Source organism: Hippoglossus stenolepis, chromosome 13, assembly GCF_022539355.2.
Source record: "Hippoglossus stenolepis isolate QCI-W04-F060 chromosome 13, HSTE1.2, whole genome shotgun sequence".
Classification (NCBI taxonomy): Eukaryota; Metazoa; Chordata; class Actinopteri; order Pleuronectiformes; family Pleuronectidae; genus Hippoglossus; species Hippoglossus stenolepis.
The window spans coordinates 15,888,069-15,908,979 of record NC_061495.1 but is presented as its reverse complement, the minus strand read 5'-3'; the positions used below and the strand labels follow the sequence as shown (position 1 = coordinate 15,908,979).

Sequence of the window (20,911 nt, the reverse complement as noted above, 5' to 3'; positions counted from 1 at the left end):
TCAATGTTAGATAATTATACGCAAATGGACAGAGCCTTCTGTTTGTACCCTTTATTAATTTCATTACCATAAATCTCACACCTATAAGCTGTAGTGAGAGAGGTCAGGCTCCCAGTCTCAGTAGAGAATACTTTATCAGGCTATTACTATTTGTCTCGTAGTGAATGGTGATTTCGGCTCGACACGTGCCCATGAGCTGCAGTGTTTCCCATTTTTATAAAAGAACCCATCAATATCTCCTTTCTTTATTCTAGACAGAATTTGAGAGCGCAAGAAGCAACTTCCTTTATCTTTGACATGAGGGCTGTCAAACAACTGTGTATATGACATGGAACACTGACCCTACGCACAGAGCAGTTCCTGGGATCATTCATCCAGGGCCTCTCGTTTACAGAACAACCCTTCGGTGTTGATCATCTTTTATGTCCTATGAACTGCTGTCAGTGGCACCGATGTAAACACGCTTTCTACACAGATTCATATCCATACATCAACCTGTGCATCTGGGTACATCGCTCAGACCAAACACACGTGACAGCACAATAAAACATTTTATGACGGTTGACGCAGGAAAATAGGTTGAGTCTGTCAAAGTAACAACATGCTGTCTTCCTCTCAGAGCAAACACGGCGTCCCCTGAGGGAAACTAATATATTCCTCTGCCATATGTGTTTGGAATAAGAGATAAAGATGGACGACATGACAGCTCCCCAAAAGTGAAGCCAAAGTGACTCAATTGCCCCCCTGGTGGCTGGCTGCAGTATAGGCGATAAATCCCACCACCTCCAGATAAATGAATGGGACATGGAACAAATTAAAATGATATATGTCCAAGTGTTCATTTTTCTGATAAGTTTACTTTCAATTAGATATTTGATGCTAAAAAAACAGGTGAAACTTTGATCTTTGGTGCGAGACGGCAGTGTTCATATCCGGGATATTTTGGCTTCATTTCTGGATAGTGGGAGGAGGTGTCGTTCATCTTTATTTACGGTCTAGGTTCTACTTTTTCTGTTTCATGGTGGGCGGCAATTTGCGTTAAGGTGCATTACCACCATCAACTCAATTATATACTGTAGTCTATGGTCTGTGTGCGGGCTATATCACATCTTTGATATTCACTCATCTGTCATTACCTGTTTTTGAAAGTGCTTCCTTGAATAACTAATTAAACACAGACACACTGCTGTATGAAGATGACCTGTACATGATTAATGCCTCCCTGACCGAGCAATGTTGTTTTTGTTTCCTCCCCGTTCCTTATGGCTGAGCTGGAGCTTCACTCTGAACGTGCACCGACTCCTTCAGCGTAATGTACGGTGAATGAAATAAAACCAGCTGGGTGAACAGCGAATCTTTCTCACGCTCAGCTTCTCACTCCCCCTCCTCCTTCCTGCCGACACACACATTAACAAATCATTGTGATCAATGCTATTAAAATGAAATACGGAGGGTTTATTTGGATTTGTGAAGCAGGTGATCCAGTGAGCGTTGGATTTTAATTACATTTATCATCCGTAAAGAAAGAGCGGCGACAGATGCTGTTACAAGCCATCAGTAAGCAATATGGAATATGACGTAATGGAGTTAATCACATTCCTTTCCCCTCATCTATTACTTTATTATTGTCTATGAATGTGAGGATTAGTTTGGACAAGAGTATCAGGCTCCTACCAGGAGTCTAATAAAGGTAAAATGGAGGCAGTGGCACAGAGTCTCAAATAATACAAGTGATTAACTAATAAGTTTAACAATACAACATATATACATATTGTTGCTATGGTTAACTGCAGTTTATCTGGTGTCAATTGAAAAGTGGTTTAACTGTTGACTTGTGTTAAGTTTGACCTACGCCATCATTTTATAGGATATGAGCCTTTCCCATAGAAATAATGTAACACCCCTGCCAAGGCCCTTACATTAAATCAAGCAGCACCAAATTGCGCAAACTCATAAATATCAGTCCCCTAAATGTGCCGGTTTTTCCATCAAAATGCATGAATAATTCTCTGTGAAATCAGAGAAAATATCTAAAAGATCACAATGCTGAAGAAGGTTATAAAAAGATGCTGGATCTGTCTCTGAGGCCAGATCCAGATCAAACTTCAATGTGTTGATTCATGGACCATGTCCCATCGTTCCACCAAGTTTCATGGAAAACTATTCAGTAGATTTTGCATAATCCTGCTAAAAAACAAACAAAACAACATGGACAGGGGTGAAAACATAACCTCTTTAATTAGACGCAAAGCTAAACCTTTTGATAGGCATCTTCCTCTGCCTTATAGATTCTTGAATTATAATTGCCCATTTTTATCTTCATCTTACTCCCCAGTCTTTTATAGTGTACCACCATCGTACCACAGTATATTCAGATGTGATGATCGTCGGTTTGTGTGATTTGTCTGTGGTCAGCTTGGGTCACCATAGTATTGTTTTTCTTTTTGTGAACAGTTTACAGTAGTTTAACCATAGACATAACCACTTCCTGTCAATGTCAAGCAGCCAAAATCAACAGGCCATCGACCAGACAAAAACACACGACAAACGCAGACCAAACAAACTGAAGGCAAATTATAAATATAGTTCCAGAGGAATAATTTCAGCTACAACTGAAAGAGGCACGTTAGGGCTCTGGCCTCCAGCTGGAGTCAAAAACCAGAGGCTTGCAGGAGGATTATGGTGCATTAGAGGAATCAAGGACCCACATAATGACGACTACAATGATTAGATACATAATCCCTGCATGCTTCAATGTTACAAATGTCACTTTAAGACAAATGGGGGGAGAGAAATTGATTTTGAAAAAATCTTAAAAATGTAGGTTAATGGAAAGCGCTGCACAAAACACCCAATAATGGAATTCAGAAAATGCATTGTGAAGCCTCTCCCCTGTGAAATGAAACAGGAAACAAGGCATAAAACATACACATGCAAACACACACACACACACACACACACACACACACACACACACACACACACACACACACACACACACACACACACACACACACACACACACACACACACACACACACACACACACACACACACACACACACACACGAGGAGACAGATGTGAGTCCTTGTGTTGACACATATATGTACATTCCACATTTCCCCCTGCAAACCCCACCAAAAATCCAATGATACCAAATAGATTCCTTACTTATTTCACTAAAAACAAAACTTTATATCATTTTATTATTTTTGATTTGCTGTTGTTCAAACATTCACAGATCAACCTTGGTGCCACAGACAGATCCACGTAACACAGATCACTCTGAGGCTCAGGTGATGGAAATGACAAACTGCCTCTTTGCGCCGGTTTCTCGGTTTTCACACATGAAACGGCAAAGTGGAGCGTAAACAGTGTTTGTGAGGGACCCCTCCTGTGTTTGAGGTATCACATGAGCCGAGATCACAGACTATCACAGGTCAGCATGCGTTTGATCTGAGGCTGGTGGTGACACAGTTGTTTCCCTTCACTCACTCTCACAATGAGGAGAGAAATGGCTGCTGTGATAACGGTAATGAAGACTCTTGAGAGGATGAGCCAGAAACTAAATCCCACTACAAGAAAACCGTAAGTGGTTAATCTATGGGCCGTTTGTCAGGGGCTGTTACTCATCCTGAATGAAGGATTTGACCTGCGGCCTTCCCACTGACCCAGAGGAATGTCTGATCCCACTTTTCAATTCTGAGGGGGACCATCTCCCTTCTGCAGTTACTAGTCAGGAATAGTGGATCCTCAGAGGACTGAGAGAAGTGCCACCAAACAAACCCTAAGGACAGAAGGAAATGAACCATCCTTCCATCATTAACTTCTGTGTCTTTCGGCCACAATTTCCCTCCGTCTCCGCTCAAGCAGCGATCAAACGATGTTCAGTCAACACTGGTGTAACTAGCTTCCCTCCTGCACTGGTTAGTGTTCACGTGTTTGAACATGATCCACCATGACAGGAGAAGCCTTTTAGCAGGTTAACCCATGTTTGAAAAAGTGTATAAATCAAAAAGAGCACAGATTCAGTTAAACCACGACCCACAAAGGTTATTCAGAGGTACATTAAATATTCTCAGATGAATGCAATTTAGGAATTCAGTTACTTAAAACTAACTATATATCTAACTACTAAGATAGTAATTAAAAAACAAAGCCGCTTTAAAGCCCGAGTTTGGCGTTTTTGTCCAAACCCATCTTGGCTGATTGCACCCATTGGTCAGTACTGGCTGTCAGTCACATGGAATCCGCGCCCCTTAGCTACATCATCAACTTTACTCTAAATGCTAATAAACTCCTTATGAAATCGTTTACTGATGTTATGAATCAAGTGAGAAATACAACTATTTTCCCATTGGCTTAGACAGAAACTGATTTCTTTTTGTGACCTCTACTGGTCATTTGAGAGAACCCAGGTTTGAGGCTGAACTGAAGTGAGAATACAATATGTAGTATTTTCTTTTGGAACATTACAAAAATTTGATGTAATAAATTATCCAGAAAGGGAAACTACCAAGGTTACAGCTGCTCTTGTTCACACTAATGATGTGCACGTCAAAGAGAATGTACAAAACTTGCTGAATTTAAAACACCTGGCCCCTTTCAACAAGAATCTCTGAGAAGAGTTTCTCTACTTATGTGATGGAAACAGACAGGATATAACTTGATGCATATCTGCGCTATATCTCAGTGTCAAGGCGAGAGCAATTCAATACTGGGTGTGCGATACTCCCTTTGCCAGCTGAGAAGCATCTCTGGGAAGGACTCACTGTAACCTGGAAGCCAGAGTTAACGTCTAAATCATGAGGTAACTTCACAAGGAACCTTTTTATCCATGCTAGAGGTGTGGCTCCATGGACAGGAACGTCCACTGTTCAGTCAACCACTTTGATCCTGACTATATATTTCAACATTTTTAAAAGGATTGCCAAGAAATCTGATACAGACATTTAAGTTCCCCTCAAAAAGACCCCCCACATTTCATTACATGGATTTTTACCAAATACCTGCAAAGCCAACATCATCCTCATTAGCGTCACTTATATGCTTACTTTTTGTACTTTACTTTAAATATGAGGATGCTAACATGCAACACTAAGAAAGTCAACATGGTAATCACTATACCTAATAGGGGTTGGCAGGTCTGGGGGGTGTTAGATGGATATGTGAGTGTGTAATGTGATTTAGTCCCGATCTGAAAGTTACTGTACCTTTCCTTCCAGTTCCACGCAATTCGGTTATAGTAATCGACAGCCTTAAGTGGACAATTTGGCCCGGGACAAATGTCATCGCTGTAAGGGTTTCCACTGTACTAGAAGTTTGTTGGGAGGTGGGGGCGGCATTAAATCAGCATTTACAAAGACAAAGATCATGATTTTACAGACATTTCATGTCTTTTCACAAAAGTGATCAAAACACTTGATGTTGTCTGACAGACACTAAGGCCTGATGCTGCAGTTGAAGTCCTGTTCATTGTTTGTACTTTTTGTTTGACAATATCTTGAATTATGTCACCACACTGTTGGCATCCTCCATGTAGCCTCTGTGAATTCAGGAAAAAATGAGGGGGAATTTGGGTGAAACCTTTCTTGTTTTGTTGGATATAAAAGAGTAAAGTAGCTTGTCTAAATGACCCCTGTGACTTTGTGTGGGAAGATATAAACATTAAATCATAGATGAAGATGAGGACTGAAAGGAGTTGGTGACCACATCATGCTGGTGATTGTTGCTGTCTGGCTGTGTGACTAACATGTGGGCTATGAGAAATGTTATCCTCACAATGTAAGTCTGAAAACCTTCTGTTGCAAAGCATCTGGGAGCTTTCCCTCATCGCCGAATACCCAAAAAATGCCTGATCTCCACTGAAGAGATTTCAAGTCATATGTTAATTTGATGAATGCAAATTATGTCGGTACTTAATTTATCAGCGTAATAAGTACCTGTTTTTCAAAAAATGGTCTAGTTGCTTAAAAAGTAGGGCAGCATGTCAAAACAGGGGTTCGTACTTCCCATGCAGCTTTGCCTTCCGGCAATAGTGCGACATAGTATTGCTGCAAATAATCAGTTTACAACTCTTTAACAAACAAAATGGTCAGACACAAACACACAGACACACACGCAGAAGAAAAACTTCAAACAAATCCCTGGGACTGGTGCCGTTTTTATTGAGCCATGTCTTAGTGTAGTAACAAATGTCCCAAAGGCCTCCATTAAGGTGATAAGGGGAATTCTCATGGCAGCTATAATGGATTCTACAGATTCTACACGTGATAAACAGTAATGCTTGTCTGCACCATTGCTTCTTCACACCTCATTCTGCTTCCTGCCACACCACCATCAACTTCCTGTTCCAGAGTTAAAGGGCTGAAGTCACAGTGGCCATTTATTTAACACCCAGAGACAAATATGTTCACTTAGCATGAAGATCAAAAGAAAAACAGACAAAGAGGAAAGAGAAAGAAAAAAAGAGAAGGAGGAGTGAATGAAAAAACTGTGAGACTAAACACATGACGTTGTGATTCTGTGCGTCAGTGTAGAGCAGCTATAAAAAACAACTTAACACTGTGAGTAATATCTTGAAATTTACACCAAAGAAATTATTGTCACAGGAATTAAAGAATCAATGAGCTGATGAGGGACAGTACAGGGTCAATCTGAGCATATTTAAAGGATCATTATCAGTTAAAATGAAACCAATGTAATCCTTTCCTTCATAAATACACCAATGTTGATTGGTGTGTATTTTATATAGCACTTTTCTAGTCTTCAGTTCAGTATCTTGGCCAAGGACACTTTGAAACATGGGATGGGAGAGACTGGGATCAACCCTGTGGTTGGTGGACAATCCGCTCTACCTCCTGAGCCTGCTAGTGTTGCAGATACATCATTATACACTCAGCAGCTTTTCTATATTAAATCTGGCTTCATCACACGTTCTTTTAACAAGGCTCATCTTTTTATTCACAGACTGCACCTTTAGCATTTCACATTTTTAACCCTTAGGAGTGATGGACTGTTTTCAGATTTTGCCACATTAAACATGTTCACCGTGCCAATGTTTGGTGTCTTCTTCCAGCACAATGTTGCCTGTAAGACCAGACTTTCCATTTTGTATTTGTTTGGACTCCTGAGAGTTAATTCATTTTAATTTTAAACCAGTATTTAAAGTAAACAACCTTTTTAACTTCATTGTTATTTCATTATGGATAGGAAATAACAATGTGTGCTAAAAGTAGGCTTTACAGAACAGAATAAAGCAGGGGGAGTACAGAGAGCGACCTGCAGAGACGGGGGACAGGGTCACTCTGCAGAGAGCAGGACATGACTTTGAAGGAGAACATGAACTCGAGCAGAGGGACCTGGAAGAAGCAGGACGGAGCAGAGACTCCCACCGTATCCTCTGGTTCAGCTCCAGTGTAAACAAAGCTCCGGTTTCTGCCCCAGGCCTGACACAGCTGGACCTTCCTCTTCCTTTAACTGGCCTCAGGTCACCAAGAGACTTGACTCCATTTCCCAGAGGGCCGCGCTCCTAATGAGGGCTTCCTGCTACAGATTGAACTAAATGAAGCTGCTCTGGTCTTTGGTGCCAAAGGGTCGACTTGTCAGATCTGTTTATGGTGATCACTTCTGCTCACCTCTGATCAATGACATCCAGATGTGAGGGCACGTTCAATAACACATGGGCACCTGAAGATACATCTGTTTGTTTTCTGTGTATGAGACAACATCCTCACATGGAATTCACATATGAGGAACATCATCCAGAATCACAGATGAGATAGAATCAGCTTTAACTTAATTAGTCGTGTACATAAAGTTCCACACACTAAATGGTTTGGATGGCAGGATAATGTGGGATAATTTGTCCTAAAATGGAAATGATTGTGTGAGCCAAATTCAACTGCAACCCATTCCATTGTTTTAAAGAATTTCCACTCAAATTCACAAACATAAATGCATTCATGAAGCTAGAGGAAAAGTCAGGAGCCAGAGTCATTGAAATAGTTTTCATGCATAAACTCCGTAAAAATGTCTGGAAAATGAGGTCCGGACATTCACTGGACTTTCACACTTGAAGAACACAGAAGGACATTATTTGGGTCAGATGCGTTCAAAACAACCGGAAAAAATATCTGGAACGCTCCGACGAGCCGAGGCGTCTGAGTAGAGCACGCAGGAGCCAGAATATGACGCTGTGGAATTCACATGTTTTTGTTTACACCGCATCAACACCTCTTATCGCTAAAAGCTCTCGAATCAGGTTTTCACTTCAGGTTGACATCTTTGTCTGTGTCTTCTACATGTATGATGCTTCTTTTTTTGTTTTTGTTTTGCGTCTGTTGCGTGTTAGAAACATCATTGACACGCCCACTCCTGCTGTATTCTCAAATGGGCTAATATTACACAAAACGTGCAGGAAAGGTTTGCAGCAACTGACTCAGGAAAATGGAAACTGAAAATTTCAGGGAAATGTCCAGACATCAGTTTTTTCTAAAAACAGCTTAAGCTTGATATTCTGGGCACTGTCTGTGGATATAAATTTGGAGGCAATCTATCAAATACTTTCTGAGATAACTCAGTCTGGACCAAAGTGGTTGCAGAAAGACAAGCAAACGTTGCCATGTATGGCGTCACACCACTATTACAGCTAAAACAGGGGGAAAAAAACATCAGCTGGAGGATGAGTAAGAGTGAGAGAAGCTGGACACAGTCTTGTTATCACAAAGTGTGCATTTAACTTTGTTCACATTTTTCCCATCACAAGAAATAATTCACTTTAATCAATTAGAGCACAGCTGGGATGGAAGTGAATGGTCCAAGTCTCCCAGCAGTGAGATCAGTGAATGGCCCTCAGCAGGCACCTGTCGAACCCAACAGCTCAAAGCCCAGAGTGATGCTGTGAGAAAGGAGCATGTATGGTCTTTAGGTAAACACAGCTGACACAATCCTTCCACATGAGCTCACTGGGAAGACTCACCGCGACTGAGGACAGACAGACGCACATGTCCGAGGGCCGCGCGAGGGGGCGGCGAGGGGGGGGGGGAAATGGGAAGAGAGCTGGCGAGGGGAAATGGGGAGAGAGCTGAAACGTGAAGGAGACAAGCTGAGGGAGGACAGACTCCCTGCCAAGTGTCCCTTTCACAGATAGATGGAGAGAGAGCGAGGGGACGGAAGACAGGGCAGACAGAGACCAGGGGCAGAACGAGGCTATAAAAGGAAGTGAGAGACTGAAGCCTGGGATGACTGGGAGGACGGCGCTTTTGGAATTCTTTCAGCTCAGCCTGGTGGGACCCCTGTGGTCCCACCATTAATCACTGTAAGATGGATAGAGGGCAAAGGACAGGGGCGGATATATATTTATAAATATACAGTAAATGGGGGATTTTCCAAAGACAACTTCCAGAATGAACTTCACTTCCGAAACTAAATTCCAAGTCAAATAAAAGTCAGATGAAACTGATGGAGTTTACAAATGCGGGTTACATCGACACAAACCAGAGACGTGATGAAAAGTCTTTATATTTTTAACTGAATGTCAAAGATGACATATTTTGCAGACTCAATTCAAAAGGAGACACGTTTTGTTGGAGGGGAAGAAAGATGAACAATGTCCTTCCATCTTAGAGTTATCCCAACAGATGACAGCAATACAGTACATATGTAGGCCTATATGTACAGTGTAGGTGCTCTATGTGCAGACCATAGACTAAATGATGCATCTCCACTTTCTCTAACTATTCAGAAGTGAAGCCAAAATATCCTATAAGAACGCTGCCATCTTGTGTAGGTGAAGCCAGAGTCTCCACAGTAACGATGGGGGGATGGAGCCACAGTAGCGAGGTCCTGCGCTCGACCATTTGTGACTCACGGCTGTCAATCATGAAGTTTCACCCTAATTTTATACCACTAAATAAGTAATAAAAACCAAAGTTACTTTTTTATTTTAGCCCATGTCTCACCCACTAACATGGAGGAGATGGTAGTTATGACCTATACTGTCATGCCATCCATGTTTATACGTATATATGGGAAATACAGAACATACTGCAGGCATATAAGTAAGGAGGTTAAGAGGCAGCTAAATAGAAGTTTACATCATTTTGTTTATAGGCTCCAAAATAACAAATGAAAAAGGGCTTTTACGTTGATTTGGACGAGGAACTTAGACCCTCAAACATGCAGTAAATGTTGTATATTCCCAGTCAACAGAAATTACACAGGTTTCTGCATCAAAAACTAAAGTTGTGTAATGAAAAAATCATTTTGATGTCCTATATAATTGCTCTTAGGTCTATCTTATAAAAGTCTTGATGTCAATTAGCTCTTAACAACCTCACAAACAAAAACTCGAATGAGCAAGCATGCAAATCTGCCACCAAGCACTGACAAAACCTGCACCAGAGGATATATAAAGTATATAAATGTTTAAAGATGTTAATACTCCTGTTTGTATACATACAGTAAAGAGAAGCACTTCTCAGAAATAAGTACAAGTCAGAGAGTTCGTGAGTCTGCTCTTATACTGTAGACTGTGTTGAACCAGGGAAGAGGTTCATAGTGTGTGACCACAGGCTGTCACACATGACTGGGAATGAAAATGAAGCATGAACTGATTATCCACGGAATCAAACCACTTTCCTGTTGCCCTTTCTCCTGAACTTCTACATATTTTCTCATCATTATAACATAAGAATAATACAAATACATAATTCAAACGTCTTTATGCCAGGCAGCCAAGAGGAGGGATGGGGAAAGGATCTGCTGAACAAGCTGACAGTGTGCAGTGCTCTTGTAATGTGATGGAAGGCAGCACATTAATGTAAAGAACATGGAGCCATGTTCAGAAACGGGATCAAGTCATGAGACCACAAAGCACCAGGTTACATCAAATGTACAATGTCATGAACATAACTAACCCATTTTGCAGAAAAATCATAGATGGTAAAACCCAAGCGATTTATTTCTTGGCCAATAAAAGTTGTCGGATATGAGTCTTTCACAGATGGATCGGTATTGATGTTTATGTTATGAAAACGATAAGGCCTTGTCTACACTACTGCAGATGTACTACTCTGTAATTAATTTTTTTCCTGTGAAAAGTCTATAGCCACCGTTGTTCTTGCTGTTTCTGGCACATGCTCATTACATTATTAAGCTGTGATGTCATCATTTCCCAAATGCTCTGTTTTACATATATGTGGGCAAATGTTCCAGTGGCTCACCTCCGCCTACTGCTCACCTCCACTCAGCGCGATCGATGAGGCGAATTGAAGCGAGGCTTCGTGTGGAGTTTGTTGAGCTTTGACCTGCGATATTCTCTTCACATTTGCTCATGTGTGACCAAGTGTGGGCAGGGCGTGGTTTTGCAGGATATGTTTACATTTTATGTTTTAAAAAAAGTCTTCTTTCATGAATTAAGTTCTATATATATGTGGTTGTATTTGCATTTTTATTTTGATTATAGTTATATATTATAATGTTTATGGCCGATCTATATATATTGGACAATTTTTACTCCATAAAGTCATTAGCGGCCCCCAAAGATCCTTATTGGCCCGGGTGGTTTATCCCACATACTGTACACAAGTGTGTGAACACTTTGAGGAATGTCCAGAGCACATTTTAAACACGTAGTGAATTTTAATTGATTTCATTTAACATCTAAAATTTTATAAATGTCATGCTACAGAAGAATTAGTCAGACAAATAAAACATCCATCATGCAGCCCTACACATCACAGACTCTTCCCCCGGCCTGTCTTGTGTTGCTGCTGTAACGTATGAGCAGGCCTGGGTTCACACAGTGAACATACATCCCAGTAAACGCTCTCTGGAGTAGTCTAACTATGTGGGGTCCGGCAGGGCTGTAAAGCAACTCCTGACACATTTAACTCCACCCCGTTTCCTTTTTCCTGTTTAGAGAGCTTCTCTGGATAACCTATTTTCTCTTCACACAATTCTGCTCGCAGGATGTTTCCCATAAAGTCAAACTTCGCTGAGCCCAGAGATAAACACAGCCCCCGCACTCTGTGCGTGCAACAGAGCGAGAAAATTAGGCACACGCTCACACATCCTGCCGTTGGTGGGGGGCAAAATTGGCCGACTAATTGAGGACACCTTTCAGGGTCTGCAAGAAACACCCAAACAAATCTCTCACAAAATTACCAGAGGTATCATAATGCTCTGATTTCAACAGGTCTTGTAATAATGCAGGCGATGCTTGTTTAAACTGGGATTTCTGTGCCAGTGGGACAAACATCCGAGCTCACCAGGCCTTTCCTCGCTGTTACAATGAAGAATCAAAGACTAATAAAATAATCAGCACCACAAAGTTACAAAAAAAGGAGGAAAGAAAAGAAAAGAAAAGAAAACACACACATAAAATACATGTGAGCATCTGTGCACATTACACAGACGTAACGCAGAACAAATGCAGGGAGGTCAGAGGGGTGACGGCAACACCTCAGTGGAAAGTGCATGCCTCCCTGCTTCAGTCTCTTAATCACCTCACACACACACACACACACACACACAGACACACACACACATACTTGCACACACGCACACGCAGGGAAGCCCCACACGTAGGCTTCTCATCCGAGCCTGTGGTTTCCTGCAGCAGCGCACACAATGGGGCTCTTCCCCTGATTGTTACAGCCGCGCGATCTCGATATCACAGCCACCATTTTGGCAGGGGATGTGCTCGCCATTTTTCTGCCCTTATCACCGGCAGACATCTTCCCCCTCGCCCCGGACACACGCCTTCCTCCCCCATAAAACAATCACATTTGAGCACTCGGTCATGTGTCCGCTTTCCATTCGGTGACCCCCATCACCCGCCGCTCACCCACATCTAAAAAAGCAGGCTCGTGAGGCAGGGTTTCCCAAGTGAACTGCCCCACGCATCGCCTTACACCTTTTAACTAGTGTGAACTGCATTTCCATCCCTATTCTCTTGTGGATATTAAGAAAAAACTGGAGTGTAGTTTGACCTTGTGGAATACAATACCAGAAAGGCACATGCAGCAGAAACATTTCTCACAATCATCCACGGAGCTGAAAGAGAGGGTAATTTGTAAAGCAGACGTTGCTGCAGGGCTTCCAGATACAGTTGGGATGTGAAGCCAAAAACGTGTCATCCCCGGCCGTGGACGAAATTCCCACAACTCACACATCCGCTGCATCATCCCCTCATTCCATCGCGCTCGCACACATCTTGAAATATATTCTCAAACACGAGAATCAAAGCCCCTCAAAGGGTCCTATACGAAACATCCTGTTAACATTTCTGCCTCAAGAGCCTTCCTTCCTCCGCCAGCGGACACTGATGAATGGCATTTGTGTGCGTGTGCAGAGAGGGGGTGGGGGGGGTACCTGCATCCATGTGCAGAGTAATGTTTTTGCCATCATGAGCCACAGGGTTTAATTTCCTCACAAAAGTTTGACACTTTATCTCTGTGTAGAATTCAAAGCAGGAGATACAGAAGACAGGATCATCTGATGAGTCGTAAAAACTGTCCTGCAATGTGTCACAGTGGAGTCGAAGGAGCTTTGACCTATAAATCTGACGTTGTTAGTTTCATGGTGTTGCACTGGGTTGTACTCGTAAAGAGTAAAGAGTACAACTATCTAGGACAGCGTGAACAAGAAGTTAGTAGAATTAAAAGCAGGAAAAAAAAGTTGAAATCCTGAACTGGAACACGCATTGGGCCTTTGAGCTGAACTGATTAGTAGATTGACTGGTTTTATTATCAGTTATATTGCTAATTTGATAATCAATAATCGCCAAGCAGAGGTCTAAAATACTTGGTGTCTCACAGGTTCGAATTTTGGTTAAACAATGACAGGAGTGCACTAAAAACTTGAATAAATGACATGCGTACGTCCTCGACACCTTTGTGGGCTGCATCTACCTTCACTTGACTTTGTTTGGGTTGTAGACGGGCAAACGTATGAGATCAGCATGTTTTGTTTGAATGGAGACAATGGATGAACCGATTCACTTTGTTACTGTAATATTATTATCGTTTCCGAGCAAAATTAACTTCCTCGTTGTTAAATCGTCGGGAGAGAAGACAACAAGCGATCCACGGAGCCACTTCTGCTTCATTTAATTCTTCTATTCTAACTTCTAATGTTGTCTCAACTTCCTGCAACTGGTCTGCAAGTCATTACTGTCCACAAAAGTTTTTTCACACCGCAAACCATTAATTCTTTGGTTTGATCGAGAGTGAGGAACCTTTCACACCTGTTATTTAGGTTCAGACTTAAATAACACGTCCGAGGGTCCAAACAAAACAAGGTAGGTGTGTAAATGCCCTTCAATATGTTTACACTGGACTCTGGGAAAATGTCAGGAGACATGTAACTATTTTCTGACAGTTCACAGAACACTGGAGTAATCGAGAAAACAACAGGTAGATTTGACAGATTGTTGGACGCAGCCGCACCCCCACCTAACCACAACAACATCAGAAAGATGCTCTATGGGATCCAGGATGTTCGGAAGGAGCGGTGAAAACCCTTCCACCTTAGAGAGAGGAAAGACTAAAAGTTCAAACGGGGATAACGTCAGTCCATCTTCTTCAAGGCAATCATCGTGTCGCACTCGCTTGTACACAGAAAGAGTCATGAAAAGTCTGGTCCGAATGACTTAGTTAAGGATTTGAAAGTGACCTGGAAAATCTGTGTGTTGGGAGAGGGTTTCAGATGCTGTTCAATGATCCTTGAAGCAATGAGGCCTTTAAGGTGTTGCCCTCTTCCTGTTGAAGGGTCAAACAGCATCAGAACCCCCCCTCCTGACTTTTCAGACAAGTGGACGGTCACGTCGCGAGTGGTCAGCTGTGTGAAAGTGAGAAAGCAATAACCCCCCCCCGCCAACATGACAGGGCTGAGTCCCACTCCCTCGGACGTGAGAGTCTGGAAAACAACTAAATTGAATCTCACATGCAGAATATCTTGAGAATTACATTTTCAATGATCAGGGGGAATTCCAAATGTAAGAACCTCACGTGGAGTCAGATGGTGGGAAAGAGTTGTGCAGCACGGAGGCGGGGGTCTGCTTCAAAGAAGTAAATCATTCCCGAGGGTTAGATTTGGGTTTGATATTAAACAGAAACAGACACGGCGAAGATTGAGAAAGTCTGTGTCAGATGGGAAACATCATACAGTGACACTGGATCTGTTACCACTTCCTGCACTATTTTACATGTCAAATCAGGCCTCTAACCAACTCAAAATCCTCCAGCTCACGACTCAAACTTGTTTTTCTTCCAACAACTTCTTTAACGCAGACACAGGGAGATATTTTTCTGAAAAGTCAGATGCTGTTTTTTACGTCACATCCAGAAACTGAAGCTGTCTTGTTTATTGTGGAATCACTGTGAGCCGTTTCTTCACTGGAGGGTTAATTTGCCTGCACTTAGCACATAAATGCTGCCCAAACTAAAATTAGCCTTCAGCCTCCGAGTGTCACCAGCTTGGAGCGAAGCTGCACAATTAACAGAGGAGCCGAGCTGGGTCACACGCTTTTAATCGAGCCCTGGCGAAATTTGATAAAGCGAGACACAACGGGGCCTTTTCATCCCACCCGATAAATAACTTTTCATCTGACAGTCTTGTGTATGATATAAAATCTGGGACTGAGTCACTGAACATCTGATATCCTGCACAAGCTGCAACACAGTGTGCACAGTCAGCGTCACATGAGCGTTTGGTCTCCTAATACGAGGATGAAAACAAACTCACAACGACCATTTTCAGTTTGTTGCAGTCGAACATCATCATCGTTTAATGTAACATCTGTCAAAACGTTTGTGACGACTTGTGGGACTAAGGTACAGTCCAAGAGAGGCCGTTTACACATGTAGGCGTATAAAAACAACATCTCCATTTACATGAGTAGGAGGGTCATTTCCAAAGTGGGAACAGTGAAGTGTAAAGTCAGCAAACACAGAGCTGCTCCGCTGATAATGAATCTGTATTTTGTCCAACAACAGGACATGAATGATGGTCCATTCCCCCAAAGACTTTTCCACACTCAGGGCTTGGTCTACTAAGATCCCAAATAATTGCATTATAATAGATTGCAAGTTTGGTTGGTGGGCGTTTAGCGGGTGATCTACTAAAAATGATTGCGTAAATGATAACAGGTAATGAAATTAAGAGAAGATGGCAGAACATACGAAGAAAAATTAGCCCATAATAAAACCTCGGCAAATAAAACAGGTGGGGGGCCGGTGGAAGAGAAGCCTCTGATAGGTCTGGATTATTTTTGCTTCTGTCGATCCAAACATGCTAACACGAGCAGAAAAAAACTGTATTCTGCACGCAATCCTCAGTGCAGACCGTTAGTAGATCAGCTTGCATGTTTTTTAGCGGGTGAAATCGAGTTTGCACACGTTTTACAACACAAACCTTTAGTAGATCAGGCCCGAAGTGCTGGTACATTTTCAATTAGCTCACGAAAACAAATATCGCAGAAAGGTCAACTTGGCTGAGGTGGAAAAGTTGATGGATAAATTAGGGTTGTGACGATTCTGAAACTGTGACACAAAGATCCACAATCTTGTACAGGACGACAGAACTATGACAAAACTCAGGAACTTCTGCTGGTAAAGGCCAATGCTGAAAACTTCAGACTCAAGTCAAGGACTGGCATTAATCAGTTGTTTATCATGCAAACAAAACACAGCGATTGCATCATGTCCTCTACCCAAGTGCCAAACCTCGGCAATACCAAATTTACAGTCGAGGAAAAATCTGAACTTAGCCTTGAGCTAAAAATCATGGATACAGTTCATTTGGACTGGTCTTGTGATAATGTTACGGTCCTTTGGGATCTTTCAGACTGACCGACACACGGAGATAAAACGTTACAAGCACAGAGACGATGACAAATGTATACTCAAACAGATCATCATGTCCACTGAGGTCATGACATCACCTCTCAACTCAACCCCTGTGAGGTCAATGGGTCGAGGAAAGCACAACATGTAGCCAACGACGTCACATATCTGTTTATTACCTCAGGCAAGAGGTTATGTTTTCACCCGTGTCTGTTTGTTTGTTTGTTTGTTTGTCGAGGCACAAACAGCCCTGAACTAATTTGAACCCATCAAGTTTCCATGTGGATCTGGTTAAAGTTGCAGAGCCATGAACTTTTTTATCACTCTTCCGCACACTATGAGTACTTTTTCGACAGTTTAGTCAGTTTCTCATAAAATAATGTGGATATTGATGGGAAGCGACTCTATGTGATTCTATGTTCAAATCCACATAATAATCCAGATTTGATAAAAAGAAGTGTTTGGTCTCTAGGAATGTGCTCTACTGCTGTTTTAGCTCATTTTGCAAGACACAAAACATTGGGAATGTGCTAATTTCAAACAGAAACATTGCAACAAGATTCATTTCTCAAGAAACTGCTGCTCTGAGTTTGACTGCGATTTACCAGCATGCCAAGCCAAGAAAAAAATAAACACCCTCCTACTGAAGGAACTCCCCAAACAGACACTCCCACAAGCAGCAGGTCTGCGTGTGAGTGTGTTAGTGTGTGTTAATGTGTGTGCAAAGCAGCTCCAAGACCAAAAAATATAATCCAAAAGTTTCGTTTTCAATCCACACGATAATTGTCAACAGGTTTTTACGCACAAACAAAACTCAAAACAAAGTGGGGAGAGGAAACTTACCGCGTGCGCTCCTGAGACAAGGATGGCGCAGAAGAGGCACAGAAGCAGCAGCCTGGAATCAATGGAAACGACATGATCAATAATGCCGATCAGTTGATCCTGATCGGTTTATGCTGTGCAGTGAAGTGCGCTCCTGTTCTGTGTACCTCAGGCTCTTCAGTCCTCCGGTGTGTTGGCCCTGCATGGTTCCTCTTACGCGCACCGCAAACTTTAGTCCCACGCCGCAGATTCTTCTACAGCATGACCTGAGGCACAACAACACCCCAATGTCACCAATAAAACGTAATCAGGAGCCCACACGTCTGAACTGCGTTATTAGAGTATAATAAATATAAATAATATATATATATAAATATACATATTTTCATTTTTTTCCCTTATCAATAAGTTCTTCAACACCTGTCTCGCATGGATCCACCCTCAGCTAACACGCACATGAAGCGGTGATAAATCAGTAACTTCGCATCATCTTAATAAAACGCATTACTTACAGTCACCCCAGTCGAGATCTCAAGGGGAAGAGATGCGCGGGCTCCCGGACTGAAAACTTCCAGGTAACCGGAACAACCGTGGCACCAAAAAAAAAAGCCCCGCTTCTCAAAATATTGTCACAAAATCAGCCAAAGTGTGCAGCGTAGTCCCTTAACGTTACCGAGAGAAGTCAGAGTGTTTGTATCTGCAGGGTCGGGTCTCTTTGCATGAGGGTGAGGGTGGTCTTTTTTTTGGGAGGGGGGTGTGGTGCTGCACCAACAAGCACCCAGTTGCACTGATCAGAACCTCACATCGTCTCGGACTAAGATGCAGCCAAACGTGCTGCCCGAGCTCCGACGATAAGCCCCAGAATCACCAGAAGAAAGCGAACGAGAAGCGGTCACCAGGTAGTGGTTTGTGGGCACTCGGCACCGTTACGCACCGTCAAGATGCTGTTACCGTCTGGCGCCCTGTTCCTGCTGGCGGCTTTCTACTGCAGCGTAGACCTGACACAGGCTGAGGTGAGTGGACGAAGGACTTCAGACAGTTTCAGGTTGTTTTTATTGTGCAAAAAAGTTAAATTTAAACTGGATCTGATGTGAGAAACTTTCAAACTTGGATGAATATTCTTCTATTCTGGTCTCATGCGTAAAAAGTCGTTCACATGTATTTGATGCCAACTTTTTCTATGATATATTCCAGTTTATTCATTATATTTGTGTTGGTGCCTAGTGACCAAACACGTGTTTTAGCATCACTCAGAAGAAAACTCTTTATTCCAGATGTTTATAGTTTTGAATTTATTATTGTGTGTGTGCGCGCGTGTGTGTGTGTGTGGTCCTTTTCACTGTGGTTGAGCTCTGTCATGTTGCTCTGAAAACTTTAGAGTTGAGTCTCTTCTCAGTTCAGCCTCTTTCACTTCTGCTGGAGAGGAGAAGAGGGAGAAACACAGAGGAGGGAGAGGGTGGGGCAGAGAGCTAACAGTAGCTGAAGTGTGTGTGTGTGTGTGTGTGTGTGTGTGTGTGTGTGTGTGTGTGTGTGTGTGTGTGTGTGTGTGTGTGTGTGTGTGTGCGTGTGTGTGTGTGACACAGGAATGGTGAGGTGTGTGTGGTTATCACTGGTATGTTTCGATAATTCAGTTTAATTCAAAGCGTTTCATGAATGTTTCCCTTTAGAATTGACACAAACTGACTAGCTTTCACTGCACAGACAGAATACTTACCTCTATTTACTCTATCTAACTGTATTACAAAGATTCAATGATACAAAAAACATATTTAGAAATCAAGGATTCTAAAGAAGTTTACTGTTCACATTTCAAAGAATGTCCACTTCTGATTCAGTCTGAGAGAAGTGGAAAGAATACCAGCCTCTCTTTCATTAAAATATGACTTAATTATTAGTGAGAATGAAAATCTGATGCTGTTGTGGGAGCAATGTTGAAACAGACATTTGTAATGCTGGTTAGCTTGATTAGGATTCATCAGTTTTTCAGTCACACATAGGAATGTGCCGATCCACTAGTTTCTGTTTCAGTACAAATTCCTGTTTCTCAACCAACTCAATTTGAACCATCAGTCTGAGACCTCTTCATCTACTGAGATTCTTCAAGTCAAAGCCTTCAGGTTCTTTAGTTTTCTTTAGTGAGCAGTGGCAATGTACGTCTGGGAACATGTCAGAGTGAACGCAGTAAAATCATTCCACCTTATTAAGTCATCATGTCCGGTTGGTGAAGGTGTCTGTGACAGGTACACAATTAGATGTGGTGAATTTACAGCTCACAGCAACTTAATTCATTGTTAGGGTAGTTAGTGCTCATTGGGATAACTCAGCTATATTTGAATATGTTACATGAACATCACTGTTACCCAAACCTTGTTGAAAGATCTGGCAGTTAAATAGTTGAAAGTGGAGCAAAAAAGCTTCAGTCCCAAGTCTCACCTGAGAACTGAAACAATTTAGAAACTTAACAAAGTGTACGATCCTGAATGTTGAGATTCAGCCTCGTTGGACGTTCTGTAGAAATGTACTGAAGCGTTCAGATTCCTCTGAGCAGCTCGTCGTCGCATGTGGTGCTTTATTCTAAAAGTGTGGGTGGAGTTTTCCAGTGGAAACCTCTCTTCCACCAGAGTCTCTCACACTGGAGCAAACATCGCTGGACGCTATGAAGTGTGAACATGAGGCCTGTTCATCATTTCGTACTATTGCATGTGTGATGTTTCAGAGAAAATGAACACCTCACTAGGGACCCTGAGTTTCTCCATCTTAAGGATATATTTTCAGCAGGGTTCGAGCTGCGAGATGTCGTCATCAAGCACCAACAAAAAAACTTGTGGAGAAACAGATTCAGGATAACGGCTGCACGTGTCGACTCAAGAATGAGATCTATACATACGCAACAAGTTTTCCCTACAGCTCAGATCGGTCATGCCGAAGTGTCTTCGAGTTCCCTTTCCCCAGATGTTTTATCACCAAAACAATCATTATTCACTTCATTGCTCACAATGATCTCCGCCCTTGTGAGCTTTGATTCAGGAAGGTGGGTGGCATGGAGGGGTATGATCCAACATATCAGGTTTAACAAAGCAGCAACTTTCATCCATCCTGGATTTAGAAACACAAACACGAGACAGACACAGGACATCTGGACTGGGGGGACCAGAGGGGGTGTTGTATATCTGGAGAACATCTCATCACGAAAATGATGGAAATGTTGAAATCTTACTTACAAACAAACAAACAAAAA

General features: G+C 42.2%; 2 protein-coding genes across 3 annotated transcripts in view; one reads left to right on the top strand and one right to left on the bottom strand.

The window, feature by feature from the left end:
• col4a2 (collagen, type IV, alpha 2) overlaps positions 1 to 18,369 on the bottom strand; it is a 56,384-nt gene extending 38,015 nt beyond the window's left edge. For both annotated transcript variants that reach the window (XM_035175250.2, XM_035175251.2), the window contains exons 1-3: positions 18,186 to 18,369; positions 17,841 to 17,939; positions 17,695 to 17,746 (exon numbers count right to left, since the gene is read on the bottom strand). In XM_035175250.2, the coding sequence (XP_035031141.2) occupies positions 17,695 to 17,746; positions 17,841 to 17,878 (90 nt within the window). In that variant the 5' untranslated portion in view covers positions 17,879 to 17,939; positions 18,186 to 18,369. The remainder of the gene's footprint in view (positions 1 to 17,694; positions 17,747 to 17,840; positions 17,940 to 18,185) is intronic.
• Positions 18,370 to 18,470: 101 nt separating this feature from the next.
• col4a1 (collagen, type IV, alpha 1) overlaps positions 18,471 to 20,911 on the top strand; it is a 38,370-nt gene continuing 35,929 nt past the window's right edge. Inside the window, exon 1 of the mRNA XM_035175252.2 lies at positions 18,471 to 18,686. Coding sequence (XP_035031143.2) covers positions 18,615 to 18,686 — 72 coding nt within the window. The 5' untranslated portion in view covers positions 18,471 to 18,614. The remainder of the gene's footprint in view (positions 18,687 to 20,911) is intronic.